Source organism: Cyprinus carpio, chromosome A18 (genome assembly GCF_018340385.1).
Source record: "Cyprinus carpio isolate SPL01 chromosome A18, ASM1834038v1, whole genome shotgun sequence".
In the NCBI taxonomy this organism is placed as follows: Eukaryota; Metazoa; Chordata; class Actinopteri; order Cypriniformes; family Cyprinidae; genus Cyprinus; species Cyprinus carpio.
In genome coordinates, this window is record NC_056589.1 from 15,067,626 (window position 1) to 15,089,543 (window position 21,918).

At 36.2% G+C, this 21,918-nt stretch overlaps 1 protein-coding gene across 2 annotated transcripts; it reads left to right on the plus strand.

The window, feature by feature from the left end:
• Positions 1 to 183: 183 nt before the first annotated feature.
• Positions 184 to 19,831, plus strand: LOC109110631 (relA-associated inhibitor-like). Of its 2 annotated transcripts, none has more exons than XM_042775108.1 (13): positions 184 to 336; positions 9,506 to 9,591; positions 9,803 to 9,918; positions 10,379 to 10,982; positions 11,341 to 11,430; positions 12,439 to 12,518; positions 13,966 to 14,332; positions 14,978 to 15,438; positions 15,544 to 15,681; positions 17,172 to 17,305; positions 17,405 to 17,571; positions 17,901 to 18,094; positions 18,869 to 19,831. In XM_042775108.1, the coding sequence occupies exons 2-13, from the start codon at positions 9,555 to 9,557 to the stop codon at positions 18,902 to 18,904; spliced, it is 2,424 nt and encodes an 807-aa protein (XP_042631042.1). In that variant the 5' UTR covers positions 184 to 336; positions 9,506 to 9,554; the 3' UTR covers positions 18,905 to 19,831. The 2 variants fall into 2 exon arrangements, with proteins under 2 accessions (XP_042631042.1, XP_042631043.1); XM_042775109.1 differs by having other exon boundaries at positions 14,981 to 15,438.
• Positions 19,832 to 21,918: the final 2,087 nt, after the last annotated feature.

A 21,918-nucleotide genomic window follows, 5' to 3' on the forward strand; every position in this document is an offset into this window, starting at 1 on the left:
CCCCATTTGTTAAGAAGCTTATATGTATAGCATATGAACATTTTTGCAAAACAAAGTATTCTAAAGAGCTCTAAAATAAATACATAAAAACACAAAAAGAGACAAATTAAATGAATCTTTCAGCGCCCATTACAGCGCATTGTTTACCTGCGCCAGCTGTGCGTCTGAAACACCTGGGTCGGGTTTCAGAAGCAGTGGGCTGGACTGAATATCTAACTTCAGAGGCAAGAGTTAAACACCGTTGAAATGTTTTCCAGCTAGTCATGTAACACTCAGCGGGACTAAGTTCTATAACTTTACGGCACGACAATCTCACAACTATTTCAGCTATTCAAGGTAACTTACAGAAAACGATTTGTGTTATTGTGCTTTTGACTGAGGCGGCCTTGAGAAGGAGACAGCGGACTCGGTCGTGTCCGTTATGCCAGGCCTTTTTAGAAACCTTTTTTAAAGTATTATATATAAAAAAACGTCTTCTATGTCGAAAGTTTTTTATTATTATTATTCCTAATAAAGCGCCTTTGTGTACGGAGGTGTACGAGGAGGAGTCAGAGGCGCTTTAATGGAAATCAGAAGTCTTGTTAAAAGACGCAGGAGCTTTTGAAGTCGGTGCTCATTGAACTGTCCACTGAACAATGTATTATTCATTATTCAACCTGAATGATGTCTTTGAATCACAAAAACGCTTATTCGAGCTTTTATTTATTTAGTAATACTGTAGTATGTAGTTTGTTGTGTTGTTCAGAATATTCATACACAAAGCGTCCTGAATAAGGCCTGTCAAAATGAAACAAACGTTTTTAGCAGTGTTACTTATAGGGTTGCCACCCGTCCCTTAAAATACGGAATCGTCCCGTATTTAAAGGTAAAATGATGTGTCCCGTATCAAATCAATACGGGACGCGATTTGTCCCCGTATTTTACAAATGCCAACATATAGTTGAATATACAAAAAAGTATATTGCACTGTTTATAATACTAATAGCAGTTATAATTAAATAAATTTCATACGAGGTATTAGAGAAGCACATTTGCGCGTGATTCCATTTTGGCATCTTGTTTTCATGGAGACGGAGTCTCCAGAACGCGCGCAGTTAAAGCCCTTTCATGCGCTAAACCAGCACGGTTTAAAACATCTAGAGCTCACTCACATCCGCCCTTTGAACACAAGACTCTCCAGACGTAGGGGTGAATAGGAAAGTTATCAGTGTGTCTATCCTGTAACTAATGATGAACGTGCAGTTTGCAGAGAAGCATTTCAGTTGCTCAAGTTGGACTGTCTGACTTAAAGGGATAGTTCACCCAAAAATGAAAATTTTGTCATCGTTTACAGTTGTTCCAACCTTAATAATTTTTTTCTTCTGTTGAACATAAAAGAAGCTACTTTGAAGAATGTGGGTAACCAAAGAGTTTCTGGTCCCCAAGGACTCTGTTAGTATTTTTTTTTTTTTTTATTTTTTTTTCTTTCTTGAAGTTACTGAGGACCAGAAGCTGTTTTGTTACCCACATTCTTCAAAGTATCTTCTTTTGTGTTCAACAGAAGAAAGAACTTTAAGCAGGGTTTAGAACAGCCTGGGTAAATTATGATTTATATAATTTTGATTTTTGGGTGAACCATACATTTAAAGTGACAGACACATCTGTGCTTCAAGGTATAGGCCTATTGTTTTATTAAAATTGGGATAGTCTGTTAATATAAATATTCCATACATTATCAGAGCATGGTAGACATAATTATTATATTTTTAGACATTATTAGACAGATAAATTATTAGATTCTAATTAATGTTAGACCCTATTTATTAATTTATCATTTATATTAATCATAAATATATACAAAATGTCATATAAATTTTTTACAAATTACTATTTAGTATTTAGATAAAAATGGGACGAATAAATGTAGCCCTAATTTGAGCAAATGAATAATAAAAATAAAAAAATTATCCCATCCAGGTAGCAGCTGCAGAGCTGTCAAAAAAAGACTAATAATAATTAATAAGTATAAATAACCAAATTTAAAATAACAATATTAATATGTTCCGTTGGAAGTTTCAAGAATAAGAATGCTTGAGCATGATTTTTTTTTTGGGGGGGGGGGGGGTGTTAGTCGTGAATGGGTGTCCCTTATTTTGCCTCTCTGAAGGTGGCAACCCTAGTTACTTAATACATTTTTTTTAATGTATTTTCATTTTATATAAGGCTCAATAAATAGTTCGATTTTTCTGACTATTAGGCTATTTCATATGTCAGGTTTCACAGGGTTAAACATGTTAACTGATTATCATATGGTATTTTTCTGAAGCAGGTCAGTAATAAGCACCTTAGTGTCATTTTTGAGCAGGGTTGGGGATGGGTCCAGCATACAGACCTGATTTGACTAAATGTTGTCGGAACCAGCTGAACTGCATATCTTGTTTGTCGTGCTACAACTTGTTCAGTTTTCTGGCTACCTCATAGCTTTTCTGGGACTTTGTAAACACTGAAAATTTGCATGTTGGTTCAGATGCATGCAAGCCAATCATTGTGTGCACTGCAGTTTAGGTTTTAAAGATTGGATGCAGTCAGGGGTGGATTTCTTGTGTCTTGGATATCTTGTGTGATTCACAAGGAATGTAAAGCTTGTCATTTCAAAGACTTGAGAGATTCCAGAGGCAAATGTTACTTGAGACTCTTAAGGGTGCCACAGGGCTGCAAAACAAACAAACAAACTCCCTTAAACAGAAGTTACTAACTAGTATCAGGTCAGAGAGTGTGACCTGACACCCAGTCGCTCCCCAGTCTTGTCAAAGCAAAATGTTACACCACCTCTGATAAAATGTCTCGATTTCTGAGTTGATAATTCAGCATTTCAGCAGTGTCAGGAGATGCAAAAGGCTTGGCAGTTGCTGATCTGTGTGATTTTGCATCTGTTTTTGTGTAGATTTGTAGGTATTGGGAGTTTTATTTCGCATCACTAATTTGATCATTTACTCACCTTCATTTTGTTCCAAACCTGACTGACTTTCTTCTGTGGAATGTTTTGAAGAACATTCAGCAACTATCAATGATTCAGTTAAAACACTTAAAAATAAATAAATAATAATAATAATAAAAATTCAGAATATCTTCTTTAGTGTTCCACAGAATGATGACAGAACTGTCATCTTTGGGTAAACTATCGCTTTAAGATTTGTCACAGGAACACTCTGCTCACAGTTTTAGGAGGGCATCAAATGTGATAGTGGGGGGAGTGTTTTGTATCCACTCAGTGGTCCGTGTCATGATAAAGGTTGTTGAGCACAGAATGAACTTCTCTTGAGGGTCCACTCCCCCTCAGAAGCAGCCTTCTCAAGGTTTTGAAATAAAACTGAAATCCTGCTAGTTCTGCTAATACTTATTGTCATCTACAAAGATCCTTGTAATCAGTGCTGATCCTCTGATCCTGGGGGAAGTCGTGGCCTAGTGGTTAGAGAGTTTGTCTCCTAACCCTAAGGTTGTGGGTTTGAGTCTCGGGCCGGCAATACCACGACTGAGGTACCCTTGAGCAAGGCACTGAACCCCCAACTACTCCCCGGGCACCGCAGCATAAATGGCTGCCCACAGTGTGTGTGTGTGTGTGTGTGTGTGTGTGTTCACTGCTGTGTGTGTGCACTTCGGATGGGTTAAATGCAGAGCACAAATTCTGAGTATGGGTCACCATACTTGGCTGTATGTCACGTCACTTTTTAACTGTGAGAGCAATGTTCTGAGCTTTTGTACTGGCCAGTGTTCAAGATTTGTATATTTGTTTAATAGATTTTTGTTCTACATCTGAGGAAACGCCTACTCTGTCTTAGCTGGTTTTAAATTATTACACCTTTTTGGCAAGACCCTACATGAATTTCAAACCTGTTACAGACAGTTTGAATTCATGCTTTTATTAATTCTTATCAGCTGGGCAATTAAACACATCTCCACAATGGTTGGTTTCAATGCCATGAGGTTGTGTAATGTCTGAGATTTGTCATGAATGTTCACTTATAATTAGTTTTATGACTTAAAGGAATAGTTCACTCAACTATTATGTATGGACAAATAAAAGCGATCTGATCTTTCAAAACATTTTGTTTTTCACAGAAGAAGAAATTAAGTAAAAATGACTTGAGTATGAGTAAATGATGACTGAATTTCCATTTTTGGGTGTACTGTCTCTTTAATTGAGCATCTGGGGAACTGTAGTGATCTAAATGCAGCTTGGGTTGGGCAGTATTTATGTCTTGATGTCAGTCTCACAGTAGTTATTGCATTGTTACATACTGATGAATGAAATTCCCATGAGAATGTAACATTTGTTGTCACGTCTGAAGATAGCGATTGATCATTTTGTAATGATTCCCCTACAAGATGAAGCTTGTCTGCCTAAACACTTTACAAATTAAGCTTGTCTACTCATAATTATTTTGACAATCTAATTATTCTGTTATTGTTTTGCTTAATTGGATGACAAAATGATTAAAAAAAAACAATTATAGTGCATTAAATAAAAATAAATTATTATAATTTAGCAAAGTTATAAATAGAAAATGTTACTTCACATCCTGCCCAGTGTCCTTCAAACAATGTGCACTTAGAAGGTTTTAAAAAAATATATATTAAATGTACTGATGTAGGCTATGATAAACATTAAATGTGCAAAAAGTGATCAAATATAAATATTACATTCTAAAAAAAAACCCTGATTGCTTAAAGCAGAAGTTAAAATCACTGAAAATGATAATAAACAAAAGCACAAGCTAAATGTTACTCTTTCCCCGTCATTGTCGAGTTATCTCGTCTTTTAGAAGACAACGCTTCCCCGCCATTAACGAGTTTTTACGGCTTTTCGTGTTTTCACTGTTATACACTCGGGGGCGCTATTACACATCTTCTGAACAAGTACAAAATCTCCCGAACAAAAACACACATAAACAGGACGGAAAAACTAGCGATCTCTTATGTAAACATATGCATATGATAAATAATGCGATCATCAGCCATAGACAGCATATAAATGAAAACTGCATAATGTTATGGAGTAAAATAATGATCCAGGAAGTGGTATATGTCTGTGCAAGCTTTGGAGGTGTTGATGGAAGTGATTTACTGGATATTTACCAGATGTAGTTTTTGATTAAAATGTGATTTTCTCACCTTTTTGCTCAAAATTATACATTTTTATGAAACCTACCTATATTCAAGTGTTGATTAAAAAAAGAATGCGTTAAGCTAGAATAAAACAGATTTTTTTTTTTTTTTTTTTTTTTTTAAAGTAGAGGCTTTGATTTTTATTTTTGGTGTATTGCATATTCAAATATACATACAGCAAAATATACTGTAGGCCATCAAATTTTAATGAAAATCACTAAATTCGCTGGCAGCTTAACTGGTAACAAGGAGTTAACTGGTACAAGGAGAACACGTTCACACATGCAAGGATGAATTCCTTGCTGCACACAAATGCAATTCATTCATAATTATTTTTATTTTTATTATTATCAATTATTATAGATTAGTTTTTGCAGCCCTATATAAATCATAAATAATATATAAAATGTTTATAGGACAGAAACTTGGATTAATCAATGGTGAAAATAAGATGCAAATAAATGAATATTAAAAAATGTATACAATGCAGATCAGGGCAGAGGACAAGCTTAACAACTGAGCGAGAAATTGGGTTGAGAAAAAGAGAACATGAGCAAATGGTTTCTGTCGCCACACTTTAATCTTTCAGTAAAGCGCTGCTGACTTAATCTTTTAGTCTTTATGGTTTTCACCCCAGGCTCAGAATGGGCTAGGTCTTATCAGTGCAGGATGAGGGTTAACCCCTGCACTCTTAACTCTACATTCCAGCCTCACTGTATCAGGCACTGCAACAAAAGTGCTAAATTATCAGTCATGCAAAGCCTAAAACTCTCAGTCCGCAAATGACTGCAGAGCAGTGAATGAGAGGTGGAGATGTTAAAAGAGAGTATGTGAGAGGACAGATAGAACAAATACCCAGGTACCCCAGGGTGAAGACTATTGTGCATTTTGGAAAAGGATGACTAGACGTATGCCGCTGGCTGGTGTTGTTCTTGCAAATGTTCCAGATATTTTACTGCGTGTTCAGAACAACAACATGTTCAGAAGTGAAACAACGCCTAATGTAATAGATGTCACATACTGCATGCTTTTTAAAAAGAAGCATTAAAGGCCTATCATTCACTTACTTTAGAGTGTGGAATTCAGTTTTATTTTTTTTATTTTATTTATTTATTTATTTATTTATTTTTTTAAAGTGACTCAATGAACAGACAGTAATTGCATACTATATACAGTAGTGTTCAAAAGTTGTTATTATTATTATTATTATTATTATTACTTTTTAAACATTAAATTACTTGAATTAATACTTTTATTCAGTAAGGGTGTGTTCAATTGATCAAAAGTGACAGCAAAGACTTTTACAGTGTTACAAATGAATAGTCAAATAAATACTGTTCTTTTAACTTTCTATTCATGAAAGAATCCTTTGACAAATAGAAATATTAAGCTGAGCAGCTGTTTTCACATTGATAAAAATAGGAAATGTGAATGATTTCTGAAGGATCATGTGACACTAAAGACTGGAGTCGGAAAATAAGCTTTGCCATCACTGGAATAAATCACGATGTAAAATGCATTAAAATTGTCTAATTTTAAATTGTAATAATTTCACAATTTTACTGTTTTTTTTTTTAAATTCTGCTGACCCCCAACTTTTGAATTCTAGTGAATTGTAGTTAACTAATTTCTGTCTCTTTAGATTATTGCATTATTTACATCCTCTAAATAATTATTGGATGTAGGATTCATGATATTTTTTTTTATAATCTAGAACATTTTTGTGCTTTCGCATGGTCTGTTAAAAACTATTTATTTTAAAGAGAGTCATAAAAAATTATGCCACACAACTTAAAGCTTTCATTCTTTTAATAAGGCTTCATTCTTCGTTACAATATCAGGAGAATTGTATCACCCTGGCATTTGATAACTGGCACAAACAATCTAGGGCATAAATTCAGATAGCATGTAGCAGGTTTGGAATTCATGAAAATGTATTTAAAAACATGCTCATCATATAAGAGTTGTAATCAAGTCATTGAATGGGTAAACTGCATTTTTTTATATACATTTAAAGAGACTTATTAAAAGAGATTTCACTTTTTTTCAATTCAGGAATCTGTTCACCTTTAGAAAGGGGAGGGGTTTTTGAAGTGTGTCTGTTGTGGTAATCTGGGCCATGCTGTTAGTGTCTAATGTGAATCAATGAGCCAGTGAGAGTTAGTAGACTCTATTGATCTTGACAAAACAAACAAGAGTGGCTTAAGTCAGTGCCCTTCTATGCTTGAGTCCTTTACTGTTTGAATAAAAATTACAAAAAGCGCATGTACACAGTTTATTACGCTGTGAAAGTGTCAAATTAAAGAAAGAATCAAAGAATCTTCTGGAAATAAATAACTGCCAGGAAATCAGTTTTCCATAGTAGCTACAGTAATATAACCCCACTCAGCGTTCACCAAATATAAGCTTAATGTTTCTGATAAATCATTATTATTACAAAGGGCAACAGTGGCATGCCGTAGCAGGATTTAACTTAAGATGAGTGATGTTTTCACACCTAAATTCTCTGTAACTACAGCAGCTTTTGACAAGTGTGTGGGACAAGTTCTTCTGCCAGCTGGTGAGTCGAAACTGATTGTATTAAGACAAAGAACTGATTGGCCCATCAAAAACTGTACAAAGAGCAGATGCATTACTAATGAACATCTGTTGTTTTTTCAGAGGGTGAAAGTTTAACAAAACATGTCTTATGTGATTCATATATATGCATGACTATGTATCGCTCTAACTAAATACATATCTATACAGACAAATAACAAATACAAATAAAACAAAAAAAAAAAAACACAAACAACACAAGACAATACAAACACACATGCATGAAACCTAATTCACGTACACACAAAAAAAAATTCACGTGCGTTAAAAAAAATATATATTCACAAAAAGCAATTCACATGCGCAAAACAAAAATATATATTCATAAAATACATTTCACAAATGCAAAACACAATTTGTAGATATACAACTGTGCACAAAAAACCTTTGAATGTTTAAAATGTACGAGTGTCTGAATGTACAAATCGTCATTTACTACGAATCCACTCGGATTTGTGTGTGTGTGTGTTTTTGAGACTTTCCTGGCAGAGCTCTCTTCCCACGTGGGTCTGTCGTACTCTTTAGCCAATCAGATGCGAGCTTACCATTCAACCAATCATATCATAAGCCACTGAGAGTGCATTCAAGGAGCACGATTCTGCGCACCTTTTGCGCAATATGGATTAATTAGAACGGAAATTAAGCCTTTACATCAGTAATCCCATAGACAGTAAAAGAAATGGACACAGCGACCCAATTGGAACTCAATTGAGACAAGTGACGCGTTTCTGACGCGCAGACTCAAACTAAGCTTGATGACGTCAGCAACCTGTCTGACATATTTAAATCTTCTAGTAGCTGTGCGTGCAAACTGCCATCGTTAATCTTGCAGAGACGGCGAGCTAGAGCGGGGAGTTCTTTGGCGTGAGTGAGCAGGAGTGAGTATTCTGATTAATTATTTTGTATAGTATTTTAAAATGTAACGCCAGGGCTTCTATGGGCTTCTCTCTTGACGTCTCCCCGATTGCCTGGGAGCTTCTGAATGCACTCTCGGTGGCTTATGATATGATTGGTTGAATGGTAAACTCGCATCTGATTGGCTAAAGAGTACGACAGACCCACGTGGGAAGAGAGCTCTGCCAGGAAAGCCTCAAAAACACACACACACAAATCCGAGTGAAATCGTAGTAAATTACGATTTGTACATTCAGACACTCGTACATTTTAAACATTCAAAGGTTTTTGTGCACAGTTGTATATCTACGAATTGTGTTTTGCATTTGTGAAATGTATTTTATGAATATATAATTTTATTTTGCGCATGTGAATTGCTTTTTGTAAATATATATATTTTTTTCATGCACGTGAATTTTTTTTGTGTGTAGGTGAATTAGGTTTCATGCATGTGAAATTGTTTACGCATGTTGGAATCGTGTTTTTTGCGTGAATTATATTTGAGACTCATCTGTCTCCATACATAGCCCACATATCTATATTTTCCCAAGTGTTAGGGCTTAATCAGCATGTGAAAGTTGGCTCTAATGTTTTTTGCCTGGGGGTCATACCTCTTCATTCAACGGCCTTCAGCAAGCCATTAATTATACTAGTATAAAGAAGGGGTTGCTGCAACAGAGGTCTGACATGGACAGCAGACTTCTTCATAAATCACAAAGGGCGTTTCTCTGTGTTAAATGGAATGTAGGCAGATTTTGAACTGGAGGTGTTGGAATGCTTCAAAAATGTTCACCAGAAATGTTTGAATGTTAAGAAATGTTTGAATCAGATATGCTGATTGAATCTGATTTACCCCCTTTTCATTCAGGCTGTGTGTTGAATGAACTGGAGGTCACACAAACGGAAACGCAAACACCATGAATTCCCAGGGCAGCTTTGGCAGCAACTTCCTTTGTAAGTATTTCAGTACACTAGCAATGTTTGTTTCCTTTGTACATACTAGGCAATGTAGAGTAGGACAAGATGCAGCAGTTATAACATGTCAAAGCATGCTAATATTTCCGTGAGTGTCTTCAAAATGGCATATAATGTGCTACATAGTTCTGGACTGGAGTGGCTTGTTAAATCCTGTTGGGTGTTTACTCAGTGTTTGTGTACATTGTAGTTCAGTCCATCAACGACGACCTGAACGCGTCTTTGGCCACAGCAGATGAGCTGTCACGGGAATTCAGCTCTCTCATGTCAGAAGCCACTCCTGTCGTGCAAACTACTACTTCAGAGGTACAGAACACAAGACTGAGCCATATTAGTATTGACAATTATGAGATCTATAAAAGCCTAGAACCACAGGCTGATAGTCTCAGAACTGTATTTCAGTAGTCGGTATTTCAAGCAGCAATAATAATAGCATCTCAAAGCAACATGAACACTTCTTTTAATCATAATTCATGCAATTGTATGACTTCATGTTAACTGGGAGACTATTTTACTTGTAAAAATCTATATTTTATTTCACACAACAGGACTGTTTAAATGAACTACAAAACATAATACAAAAAAATTACAGGGTTCTAAAATATATGTATTTTTTTTAAAACTGCAATCAAATCATAATTTGTCATTAATTATTATCTTTAAATAATGTAAATCAATTAAGAGTTTCCATCTACATTGCACAGTTTTAGATGGTGCAAATATATTGTTTTAGTGTATTTTGTTTTCCTTGTTCTTTTTATTGTAGAGTTTTGGTCCCAAACCCCAGAGCAGCAGCAGCAGCAGCAGCAGCAATGGCAAAGACAGTTTGAAGAGTGCAAACAAGAATGGAAAAGAAAGCATCAGTACAAGCTTCTCCTTTTCCCAGAGCTCCACAAGTAGCCTAAGCTCAGAGCCCACCATCAGCAGGAAAGAATCCAACCCTGACTTTGCTCCTGCTGTCACATTTCGATCTTCATCTCCTTCACCTCAACAAGACAGTATGAAATTTATGCCTTCATCTCCTAGTCCTCTAATCCAGCAGCATTCCTCTTTTACAAACCGTAAAGACTCGGATTCACGATATACCTTCGACCAAAAGACTCCCCCTGGGTCTCCAAATACAAAGAGACGAGTGGTGCAGATGCCGCTGAGGCCTCAAGATCGAAGCACCAGAGGATCATTGGGCTATGGGGAACTCTCCAGCCCTTCTTTTGAAAACAAAACATCTCGCAGCTTGCTGCTGCCCACACCTATCCCCGTGTCTTCGGGTCCCAGGTCTCCAAGGTTGGATCGAGCACCTTCTCCTCAGCCTTTGAGTCAACCAGCAGCTAGTACACTACCACGCAACTTCCAGCCATTCAGACCCTTGGGTAACTGGGAACCTTTCCATTGCACAAAACATTTTTTGAAGTTGAAAAAGGTTCTTTAGATTATTAAAATGTTATTCACATTTAGAATAAAAAATAAAAAAATTATGAACTGTTTAATGAAAAGTTATTTGGGGAATCTTAAATGGTTCTTCTATGGCATTTGCTGCAAAAAAAAAAAAAAAAAAGTTTCTTGGAAGCTTTATATTTAATAGTATACAGTTGGATCCAAAGGTCTTTGGTTGGTAGTAAAGATTTTCTGTAATGAGATTCTGCTTATTTCTTTATTAAAACTATCAAGAGCCTCCCAGTTTTTTTGTTGATCATTTGTTTCCTCAACACATCTTCAATCTTCTTTCAGATGAAGGAATGCAGATGCAGAAGAACCCCTCCAAGTGGAACGAGACCGACCTGGATGCATACGAAAGAAAGCCTCACCACACCTATGAAAGTAAGTTGCAAAATTCTCATGCTTTTTTGACAGCATCATTTAAAAAAAAAAGTTTTAAACTCACTTTTGATTGCATAACATTGCATCACTCATTACTAAACATGGAGGATACATTGTGCAACATTTAAAATAAATTATTAAAAGGCCCGGTTCTGTACATTCAAGTATTTTCATTCAAATTGAGTGCCTACTTTGTATTGATATCGGAATAATGAAAATGATAAAACAAACAATTTTATTAAACTGAACTTTAGTGTATCAGACTTCACTTTGGCTGCTATATGACAGAATTCTTAAAGGGATTGTTTACCCAAAAATGAAAATTACCCCATAATTTACTCACACTCAAGCCATCCTAGGTGTATGTGACTTCCTACTTCCTACATACAATCAGAGTTATATTAAAAAAATTCCTGGCTCTTCCAAGCTTTCCAATGGCAGTGGTCCAGATTTTAAAGCAAAATAAAGTGCGTCCATCCATGATAAAAAATTACTCCACTCAGTTCAAGGAGGTGAATAAATGCAAAGCGATGCATTTGTATAAGAAAAATATCCATATTTACAACTTGATAAACCGTCAACTTTTATAAATCTCCAGCTTCCGCTAACTGATGTACACGTGTTCACAAGTGGCCTCCAGCGGATAACATAATATACATAAATGCTACATACTTACATAGATGGTAAGTAAATACTGAAAAAGTAAAAGGTAAAAAAAAATAAAAAAATAAATTGATATAGATAATGCAAAGAAAATGTAAATAAAGATAAAACATGATACATTTTCTCAAATCTATTCCAGTCACTTAGTATTGCTTCTAAATAATTTATACGACTTCAGTGTTCTAAAATTTACAGTGTTAATATTAAAAATAATATATACCAAAAGTTAACCAATGTGAATTCTTTTTCAAAGATTACAAAGAGGTAACATCATGCAATAGTAGTGTAGTCCCTCTCTCAATGTGAATTCTTTCTTAATTATATGAGTTCCTCTTTTTGTTGTAGAGAATGAATGGATCAGACCATCTGTACCCAACAAAAACTGGAAAGAATCAAACCTGGACGCACCTCCTTCTGCTAAGAAGGTATGCAGACTTTGTGTTGGGCGTGAGCGTGTTTGTAATTGCCTGTGGCTAAAGGGATAGTTTACCCAGAAAGGAAGATTCTGTCATTAATTACTCACCCTCATGTCATTCCAAACTCGTAAGACCTTTGTTAATCTTCGGAACACAAATTAAGAAATTTCTGATGAATTAAGATACCAGCTTTCTGACCCTGCATAGACAGCAACAGAACTACCACATTCAAGGCCCAGAAAGGTAGTAAGGAGATTGTTAAAGTAGTCCAATCTACAAGATTACCTTTTGTGCGCAAAGAAAACTAAAATAACGACTTAATTCAACAATTTCTTCAGTTTACGCCGCCATTCACGACAGTTCTGTGACTCATGCGTGTGCATTCCTCTGCTTGTAAACAAGGCGCAGTGTATGTGTGTTCTATGTCTGAACGCCGGCTCCTGTGTCAGCAGCACCACATGTTAGTTATTTGTGTTTTTTTGCTTTGTTTTTTTTGCACACAAAAAGTATTCTCGTAGTTTCATAACATTATGCTTAAACCACTGATGTCACATGGACTGTTTTACCAGTGCTCGCACTACCTTTCTGGGCCTGGGAACATTTCAGTTGCATTGCTGTCTTTGGGGGGCCAGAAAGCTCTCGGATTTCATCAAAAATATCTTAATTTGTGTTCCAAAGATGAACGAAGGTTTTACAGGCTTGGAACAACATGAGGGTGAGTCATTTTTTCAGAATTTAAATTGTTTTGGGAACTATCACTTTAATGTGTCTTAATTTTGCTTAGGGCACTATTACAGTAAAATGTCATCGTTGGGTTAACTGAACAAATAAAATCAGGGATCTGAGCCAAAGACATTCAAGGGCAAATCCGTTGTCTTTTTCCTCGTAATTCCTTTAAAGTTGTTTGTTGCATGCTGGTTAACCACTCTGACTTTTTGAACCAATAAAAAAAAAATATGTTTTATGACGTTCCAGGTATTAGAAACAAGTATAGACAATTCTTATATGAAACAGGTTGTCACATTTTCTTACAAGCCTGTTTCTTACTGTCTCGCACTCTCCTATTGAAGCTTATTTGTGTCACGGAATAAAAATATAAAAAAGGTAATTGTGATCTGACAATTCTGACTTTTCTTCTCACAATTCTGAGTTTATATCTCAAAATGGTTACTTTTTTCTCACAATCTTGTTGGGGGAAAAAAGTGTGAGCTAAAAAGTTGCAATTACTTTATTTTTTTAATCTGGGCGGGTTGTGGGAGCGGGGGGAAGAAGTCAAAATTACGAGATTTATTTTTATTCTGTGGCAGAAATGAGCTTCCGTACGCTCTTTTGTGCTATCATTAAAAAAACTCTCATTCTTCAGTTTTAATTGACAGAAATTAAGTTGCAGGTGAAGGGAAAAAGTATGCATCATGTTCTCTAATTCTCATATCTTCTTTCTCTGTCTCTTTCACAGGATACTGTGCCCCGTTCGCTCCCATCATCTCACAGCTCGCTCCCGAGGAACACTCGTATCCCAGTACCTGCTGAACTCGCCTCGAGCACTAGCTCAACTTATGGCCCTCAGCCAATCATTTCCCGTATTTCCATTCCACCTGCAAGATCTGTAGTCCGTCAGCACGGGCCGATACCACTTTCTGTCATCATGAGTCTCCAAAACCCCAACTATGCTGCGGCTGCCAGCAGATACGCCCCTGGCTTGATGGGAGAGCCCCAGCAAGGGATCTTTTACCAAAATCCTCCCCTGCCCCAAGAGTACCTGCGGCAAAATCAGACACCCCAACCTCAGCAACCTCCAAGACAACCTCCCTACTATAAAGAAGGTACCTTCTACCAGAAGAGATGAGGGGGCCAACAGGCACTTGTATACACATTTTTTGGTCTGCATCTATTAATGTATTCAAAAATACATTAAAAAATCTGGTTTATACATACAGTGACTTGAATAAACCTTTTAATTTCTGAAATAAAATTCATTTATATATATATATATTTTTTTTTTTTTTGAGGGGACATAAAATCATAAAGGAATCTTCAAATTAATTATTTAAATAAAACATCATTATGTAGTTTGGCATAGTCTTGTATTATTATTATTATTATGTCTATTCTTATTTCTTTTTAAACTGATTATTAATATTTACATATTTATTTAATATTCATGACATGCATATTTAATATGTATTTAATTTTGTATATTTTTTATATTTATTAATATTTAAACTGTCTGCCAAATCAAAATCATGTGGTTCCAACCAACATGCAGAAAAGATGAAAATAAAACAGGAAATGATATCATAGAGTGAATCCCTGCAGACCTTGTCTATTACAATATCAGATAATGTGACCATTATATGATAAAGGCAAGTTTAGTTTTAAAATGCCATCTTGTGCAGCTCCCCGAAGACGTAATATTTGTATTTTGTACCAACCAAATTGCAAATAATTTTTGGTTTGTTTTTTATAAGCAGTACTCCAAGCTGGAGATGTTGATGCTGAGCTTGAGAAACAGGACAAAACAGAAGGCCCTGTGTTTTCGACTGACCAAGGCATGAAACCAGAAGAAGAGGTTAAAGTGGAGGATACAGAGATGCCTCCTCGTCCTCTCAGCCCCACGCGTCTGCAGCCCATGGTAGCCCCACAGGCAGAGTTGGACACTTCCCTGGACGAGGTGATGCGTATCCGGGCCGAGTTCCCCAGGGCTCTGAAGAAACGCGGCTCAGTCGAAATTCCTCAGACCCTGCAAATTTCCCAGTCCAAGCATTACAAGCAAATGATCAATAAACTGTTTAGCAGGAAGACCATCCGTATCAAGGAAGAATCAGCTGCTGAAATGAGCAACTTACCAGATGGGGAAGAGAGTTCCAGATCTGCTGTAGCTATGGATCCAGTACCAATCACAGTGATACAGGTCTCTTCTGAACAGAGGGTGAGCGGCAGACAGATTACACATTGCTCAGATAAAGTACAGTAGATGCCAGTGACAGTTAAGAGGGTATTTTAATCTGCTTTTCAATCTTTTCTTCACTTGCAGGGTACTAACTCTATCTTACGGAAGGGCAGGAAAGCCAATAAATCCTCCAGTCGTAGGGCTCACCTTAACCCACTGGTGCTGATGTTGGATGGGTCCTTAGTAGGAGAGTTAGAAACTGTGCAGAGGGCTGCAAAGGAGGTATGTCCCACTGCTTTGGTACCTTGCGCTATGATTGCTTAGAGGTGGTGGCAACATGCATCAGCACCGTGTAGGGTTACTTTCAGGCCGGGGCAACAGAACCCAACCAAATCCACAGTATATATGTGTATGTCTAACAGTATATATATATATATATATATATATATATATATATGAATATGTATGTGTGTATATATAACAGTATGTCAGTATATACCATTATTGACGATAACCATTATATTTTAAAAAAATTAAATAAATACTGTGATAATATTACACATACACTAATATTATAAATAGTCAAGTGCCAGTAACTGGTTTGAATGATAGTAATTTTTTCCCCAAAAATATTGGTAGATATAACAATAATATCATTATTGTGCATTCTCAAACCCGATCTCACGGCATTTTGTACATAATTTACTAGGTGGCTAATTCGTAGGAATTTTTAAGAGTGAACACACCTAACCCCGCCCTTAAACCTACCCCTCCCCGAAATCGTACAAAATTATACGAGTAAGGTCATACAAATTAGCCACCACGTATAATACGTACGAATTGGTCGTGAGATAGTTGTGCTAATTGTGTAGGAAAACTCTGATATTATGACAGATCTAGTCTTAATCTATTTAATTTTTACATTTGAAGGTAAATAATTTAAGAATTATTAACATAAATGACAAATAAATCTAGCAGTATAAATTAAAATTTGATGTCGCAAAGGAATAACTATATGTGTGCACTAAAATAGGAAAAAAAAAACAGATTTTTTATTAATTTTCTGAGGCATTTCTTAAGAGAACTAGAAACTAAAAAACTAAAATGCTACTGCTAATAATAATACTCCACAAATATCAAAATGATAATAAATATGAAAATATGTCAGAATCAGAATCAGAAAGCAGAATCAGAAAAAGCTTTATTGCTAAGTATGCTTGCGCATAGAAGGAATTTGTTTTAGTGACATAAGCTTCCAGTACACAGAGACAACAACAACAACACAGTAAAAAAATAAAAAATAAAAAACTTTGCTGATAAATAAGCGTATAAACAATTGTGCCATAAATGATAATGGCATAGGATTGAGTAAGATCCAGGGATGTACTAGGATATGGGGTAGCAAATAAATATAAGGATATTGCACATTTTTATTGCATAAGTGGGGAACATTTAACTGTTCATGAGGTAGATTGCCTGGGGGAAGAAACTGTTCTTGTGCCTGACTGTCCTGGTATTTGCGGCTCTAAAGCGCCGGCAAATATGTGCCAATATTTGCATATATAAAAGTACTTTCAAAATACATACAAATTTATATTGAAAATCAAAATACAAAATAAAATAGAAAAAAAAATAGGGACATTTTCAAAACTTTAATAAGATTTTCACATAGTTAAAATGCAAAATGCATCCTGCTTGTGTAGCATGTTTCATAATGTTACGTGATTCTTCAGTTCGTCATTTTAAGAGTGCACTTGTGTGTCCCTGTATAGATGAGTGACCCAAGCCAGGCTAATGATGAAGGCATCACAGCCCTTCACAATGCCATCTGTGGCGGACACTACCCCGTGGTGGAGTTCCTCGTGCGGATAGGGGCTAACGTTAGTGCTCCAGACAGCCACGGCTGGTGAGATGATCAATTTAACAAGTGTATATATACATTCTTATGTATTTCCATGTGTATGTACAGTACATATTCACGTATGTCCTTCCGTCTCACTGCCAGGACACCCTTGCATTGTGCTGCATCCTGTAATGACCGGAAAATGTGTGAGTTTCTGGTGCGGAACGGAGCAGCGGTGATGGCTGTAACAGACAGCGATGGGGCCACAGCGGCACAGAAGTGTGATCCCTTCGCCCCGGGCTTCGAGGAGTGTGAGAGCTTCCTGAGAGGTGAGGGTGATGTCATGAGAAAAATTAAAACAGACTTTACTTGTGTACACAGGTAAACCTCATTGCGCAACACAAGTTTTTACAGGTGAACACCTACATGTGTGCATATTTAGCATGTCACATTGAGCTGTACATTCCTGAATTAATAGTATCACCCTCAAATGGGTTGGAAACAACGGTCAGTACCAGTCAGTTTATTCATAAACTATTGGGTGGAGATGACATGTATACACCCTTATTGACTCACAAACAATGAGTAATTTGAGTACTGCGGTGTATGTAGAAGTTCAATTTCCTTTAGTCACCATTAAGTATGTGTTTTTGTTTAGGTGTGGAGGAAATGATAGGTGTAGAGAACGGTGGGGTGGTGTACGCTCTATGGGGATATCCTGGCCAGGGTCCAGACGAACTGAGCTTCAAAGAAGGAGACATGGTGACCATCCTGCAGAAGCCTGAAGGAGTGGACTGGTGGTGGGCTTCATTGTGTGGCAGAGAGGGCTTCGTACCAAACAACTACTTTGGGGTAAGAAGAGCTCATTTACAAGAAAAATAATGGTCGGCTAGAGGTCAAGAGGTCAATATTCCTTGGCAAAAAAGAATGACATAAACATATTAAATGCATATAATAATGTAATTGAAATTCTAAAAACAAACAAAATCAAGATTGACTGAAATCATATTTGTTTGTTTTTTTCCCTAGCTGTTTTTATTCTTCTTTTCTTTCCCCATAGCTGAGTTTTATTTAAAGAGCTCACAGTATCAGAATCTTGGACCCTCTGGATCCCAAAATGAATTATGGTTAAATAATTTTATTTAATATATTAGCATTCCTAGATCCTAGTAATAAAAAAAGGCAGAAATACCAGAGCCAATTTAGCCATTGAATAATTTTGTTGGAAAATAGGGGGGCTTTAAGTAAAAAAGGTTGAGGTGTGTACACACTTAGCAGCGTTCTGCAAAATTTTACAGGTGACCGAGTCATTTAATTGGGAATCCACATGATTGTGAGTTCCACATGAGAGTGAAAACATTTCCTATGCAGATTTCCCTCGTGTTCAAATTTGTGGCCTAAATACTCTGCACTGAATTCAAAATACAAAAATCTGCTGGTGTCTTCCACTGCAATGTATAAATTGCTGTTTGTCTGGTCAAGTGTCGCAACCCTTTGTATTTCATACACTCCCTTGGTTAATACAGGGTCATATATGTCCTAATATTACTGTTACCAGAATGCAGTGGACAGTGAGGTTTGGCAGGTCTTCAATCGTCCTCATTCTTATTGTTCTCTCTCATGCAGCTTTATCCGAAAGTGCGGCCTAAGTCACTCTGCTGAACGCATCCACGAATAGAGATCAGTGCATCTGAATCATGTCGGCCAAGTCTAAACGCAGGTTTCACGTGTGTTTGAATATGTGAGTTTTTCCTCTTATTTCTTACCTTTAGATCATGTTTAAAGGACAGCTTTATGATGGCATTTGAAAAATGCGCACTGTACAACTTTGGAGTGTTTTTTGAACGTTGATTCAGTTTTCTCTATAGACCACCATGAAAAACTCACTTTACTGGGAATAGTGGATTTATATAGACTTTACCAATGGAAAAAAATGTCATTAAAAATTTTGCTTGCAGGTCAGAGCATTCTATCTATTTTATATGAGGGATACAGTTTCATTGTATGAGCAAACTGAACTGGACTTGATGCATAAATGCATAAAAGTCTCAGAATTTGTTTGCTCGGAAAGGTTCATTCTCTGTTTTGACTCATGTTTTTTAGCACCCTAAGCGGGAAGGACAGAAATTCATCAGTCTGTCGGTATTGCTTTTGTTTATGCATACTTTGCATGTAAGTGTATGAGTTGTTAATCAGTAATGTTGCATAGATACAAAAAATGCTTTTTAGAGATGTATTTGAATAACTGGTCTCCTAACTCAGCTTTGGGTTATTTACAGTATTCCACAACAAAATGTTAGCTTTTTTATGTAACTTTTAAACTTGTTTTTCCTGTCTCTGTTTTCATAGTTCTCTTTATGTAGTATGAAATATGAGCAAAAGTTTTCTTCTCAAAACAGTGTACTCTCCACGTGGGCTCTGTTTTAAATGTTTGCTTTGATGTGAAGGAAGTTTGTTTTAGAGGTGTGTGTGAGTGTTTTATTTGCCTTGTTGAATCCACTGACTGTGACTGTTAAGAAGACAATGACACATTTTTACTCTCTGTAATACTCTTGCACAAAAGGAAAATAAATAAATACTAATTGCTGATGTGTGGTTTGTTTGATTCTTTACAGGACATGCACAATTACTGTTAATAAAGCTCACAGGATTATGTGCTTATTGTATCTGTATGCAACTATTTTTTTTTTTTTTTTTTTTGCATCAAAGTCACCAGCAGAGGGCAAAGCTAAGTCAGTCTTGATATCCCTATAAATAAATTTTTACCCATGACCCCTAGAGGTCACTCTAGCAGCATTTTTATTTATTCATATAATTCTTTGGGAGCAAGGACTGCAAATGATATATGAGCTTAATTTTCTTCACCCTCTTGGTCAGGTATAAATCCATTATTATGTTTTCTGTATTTTGATTAATGAGCTTTAAACATTCTAGAGACGGGGAATATTTGAAGCTTATATGATTAATCAATTATCTAGCATTATTATGTTTACTCTAGTTTAATTAAGGCAAAACAAGCTAGTAATTCATCTTGTAAATTAAGTTCCGAAGAATTCTTTTGATCAGTCTGCTATCAGATAGGCTCTTTCATTCACTCACAAAAATGTGTGCTAACATTAATTAGTGAAAGAATTTCATATATGCAAATATATTTCTGGGCATAGCCTTAATATAATTAAAGCCACCACCTACAATGGAAGAGCTGGAGCATCAAACAAAGCTTTTCATTTTCCGTTTGCTTGTAATATCTTTATGCTTGTGGTAAGATTACATAAGCCTCGAGGGGCTTTATTCTCCTGAATACAGTGTTCTGGGAGCCATGGACTAAGTAAACATCACTGTGCACTATTATAGTCACAGCTGGGTACTCGTGTGTGGAGCGAAAGTATCTGTACTTGTATAACAAAGGCAGATGTCCTCAGAGCATGGTGTAATAAGTAGACATTATTATTGTTTAAAAAATTTTGCCACCCTTTTCCTTGTCAGACAGTTACTGGCTCTGTTAAAATGGCCTCGGAGGACTTTAGTATTATTTATTTTATGGTGAACATAAAACTTTGAGATGGCTGAAAGCTCAAGAGTGTCCCAAAAACAATAGCACTTAAGTAAACAAACCGTATGAGAGAAAACACACACACAAAATGTATGAGAGAAAACAAAATGGAAAAGTCATTGAGTTGTATTGCAGATTAATAAGGCTAAATGCTAAACTAAATGCTGCTATATTGTTACATATTCATCTTGTTACTAGGCCAAGTCTTGCTACTAGGCTTAGTAACATTTTCTATGTTGCACTTGCAGACCATTTACTCTTATAGTTAAAAATGTAAAAATGCTGTCAATTTACTCATCCTCAGTGCATCCAAGATGTACTGTAGGTGACTTTTCTTTTCTTCAGTAGAATAGTAAAGAAGATTTTTAGCTGAAACCGTGGTCCTTGTCGATTCATAAAATGCAAGTCAACAGTTGCCATCACTTTGAGAGTCAAAAAAAGCAAATCAGGCAACACAAAATGAATACCCGTGGCTCCTGATGATATATTGAGGTCTTCTGAAGCGAAACAATCGGTCGGTGCAAGAAACTGAACATTATTCACAGCATTATTATACCTACATCTTGGATGGCCTGTGTTCACTACCTGTCTAGCAATGTGTGTTTATGCTAAAATCTGCTTAAAAAAACTGTCTTTTCAAATCTTCCATTGTGTCATTATATTTATTGAGTTGCATTTTATGTTTTGCACTTCAGTAATGTGAGGAGTGAAGGCCCATTCACACCAGGAATGAAAACTAGTTCCTGTTTTTCAGTGGTAGAGCATTGCGTTAGCAGTGCAAAAGGTTGTGTCAGTCGGTCACTAGTAAAAAAAATGAGAAAAAAAATTTGGTTCCTTGCCACTGGTGCAATTGGCTAGCTTAGTTGGGGATGCTTGACTGATTGCACAGACACTATTGGGAGCTGAACTAGATGATGATGCCACTGAATCATCAATTAACTGACTTTAGCTGGAAAAATTACTCTGTTATTATCTTCTTTGTCACAACTAGTATTGTATAATGCACCATACAAATAAAGAATCTCAATATTAATTGAGAGTGTGCACCATGTAATTTGCCCTTTCAGCAAGTTCACATTATTTTTTGGTGAACTATCCCTTTAAGGCAATTTGCACCATACAT

Coding starts and splice junctions, on each gene's coding strand:
- LOC109110631 (XM_042775108.1), top strand. CDS start 9,555: ATGAATTCCCAGGGCAGCTTTGGCAGCAACTTCCTTT. Junction 11,431..12,438: donor GCCTCACCACACCTATGAAA/GTAAGTTGCAAA, acceptor TTTTTGTTGTAG/AGAATGAATGGATCAGACCA. Junction 17,572..17,900: donor GTGTGAGAGCTTCCTGAGAG/GTGAGGGTGATG, acceptor GTTTTTGTTTAG/GTGTGGAGGAAATGATAGGT.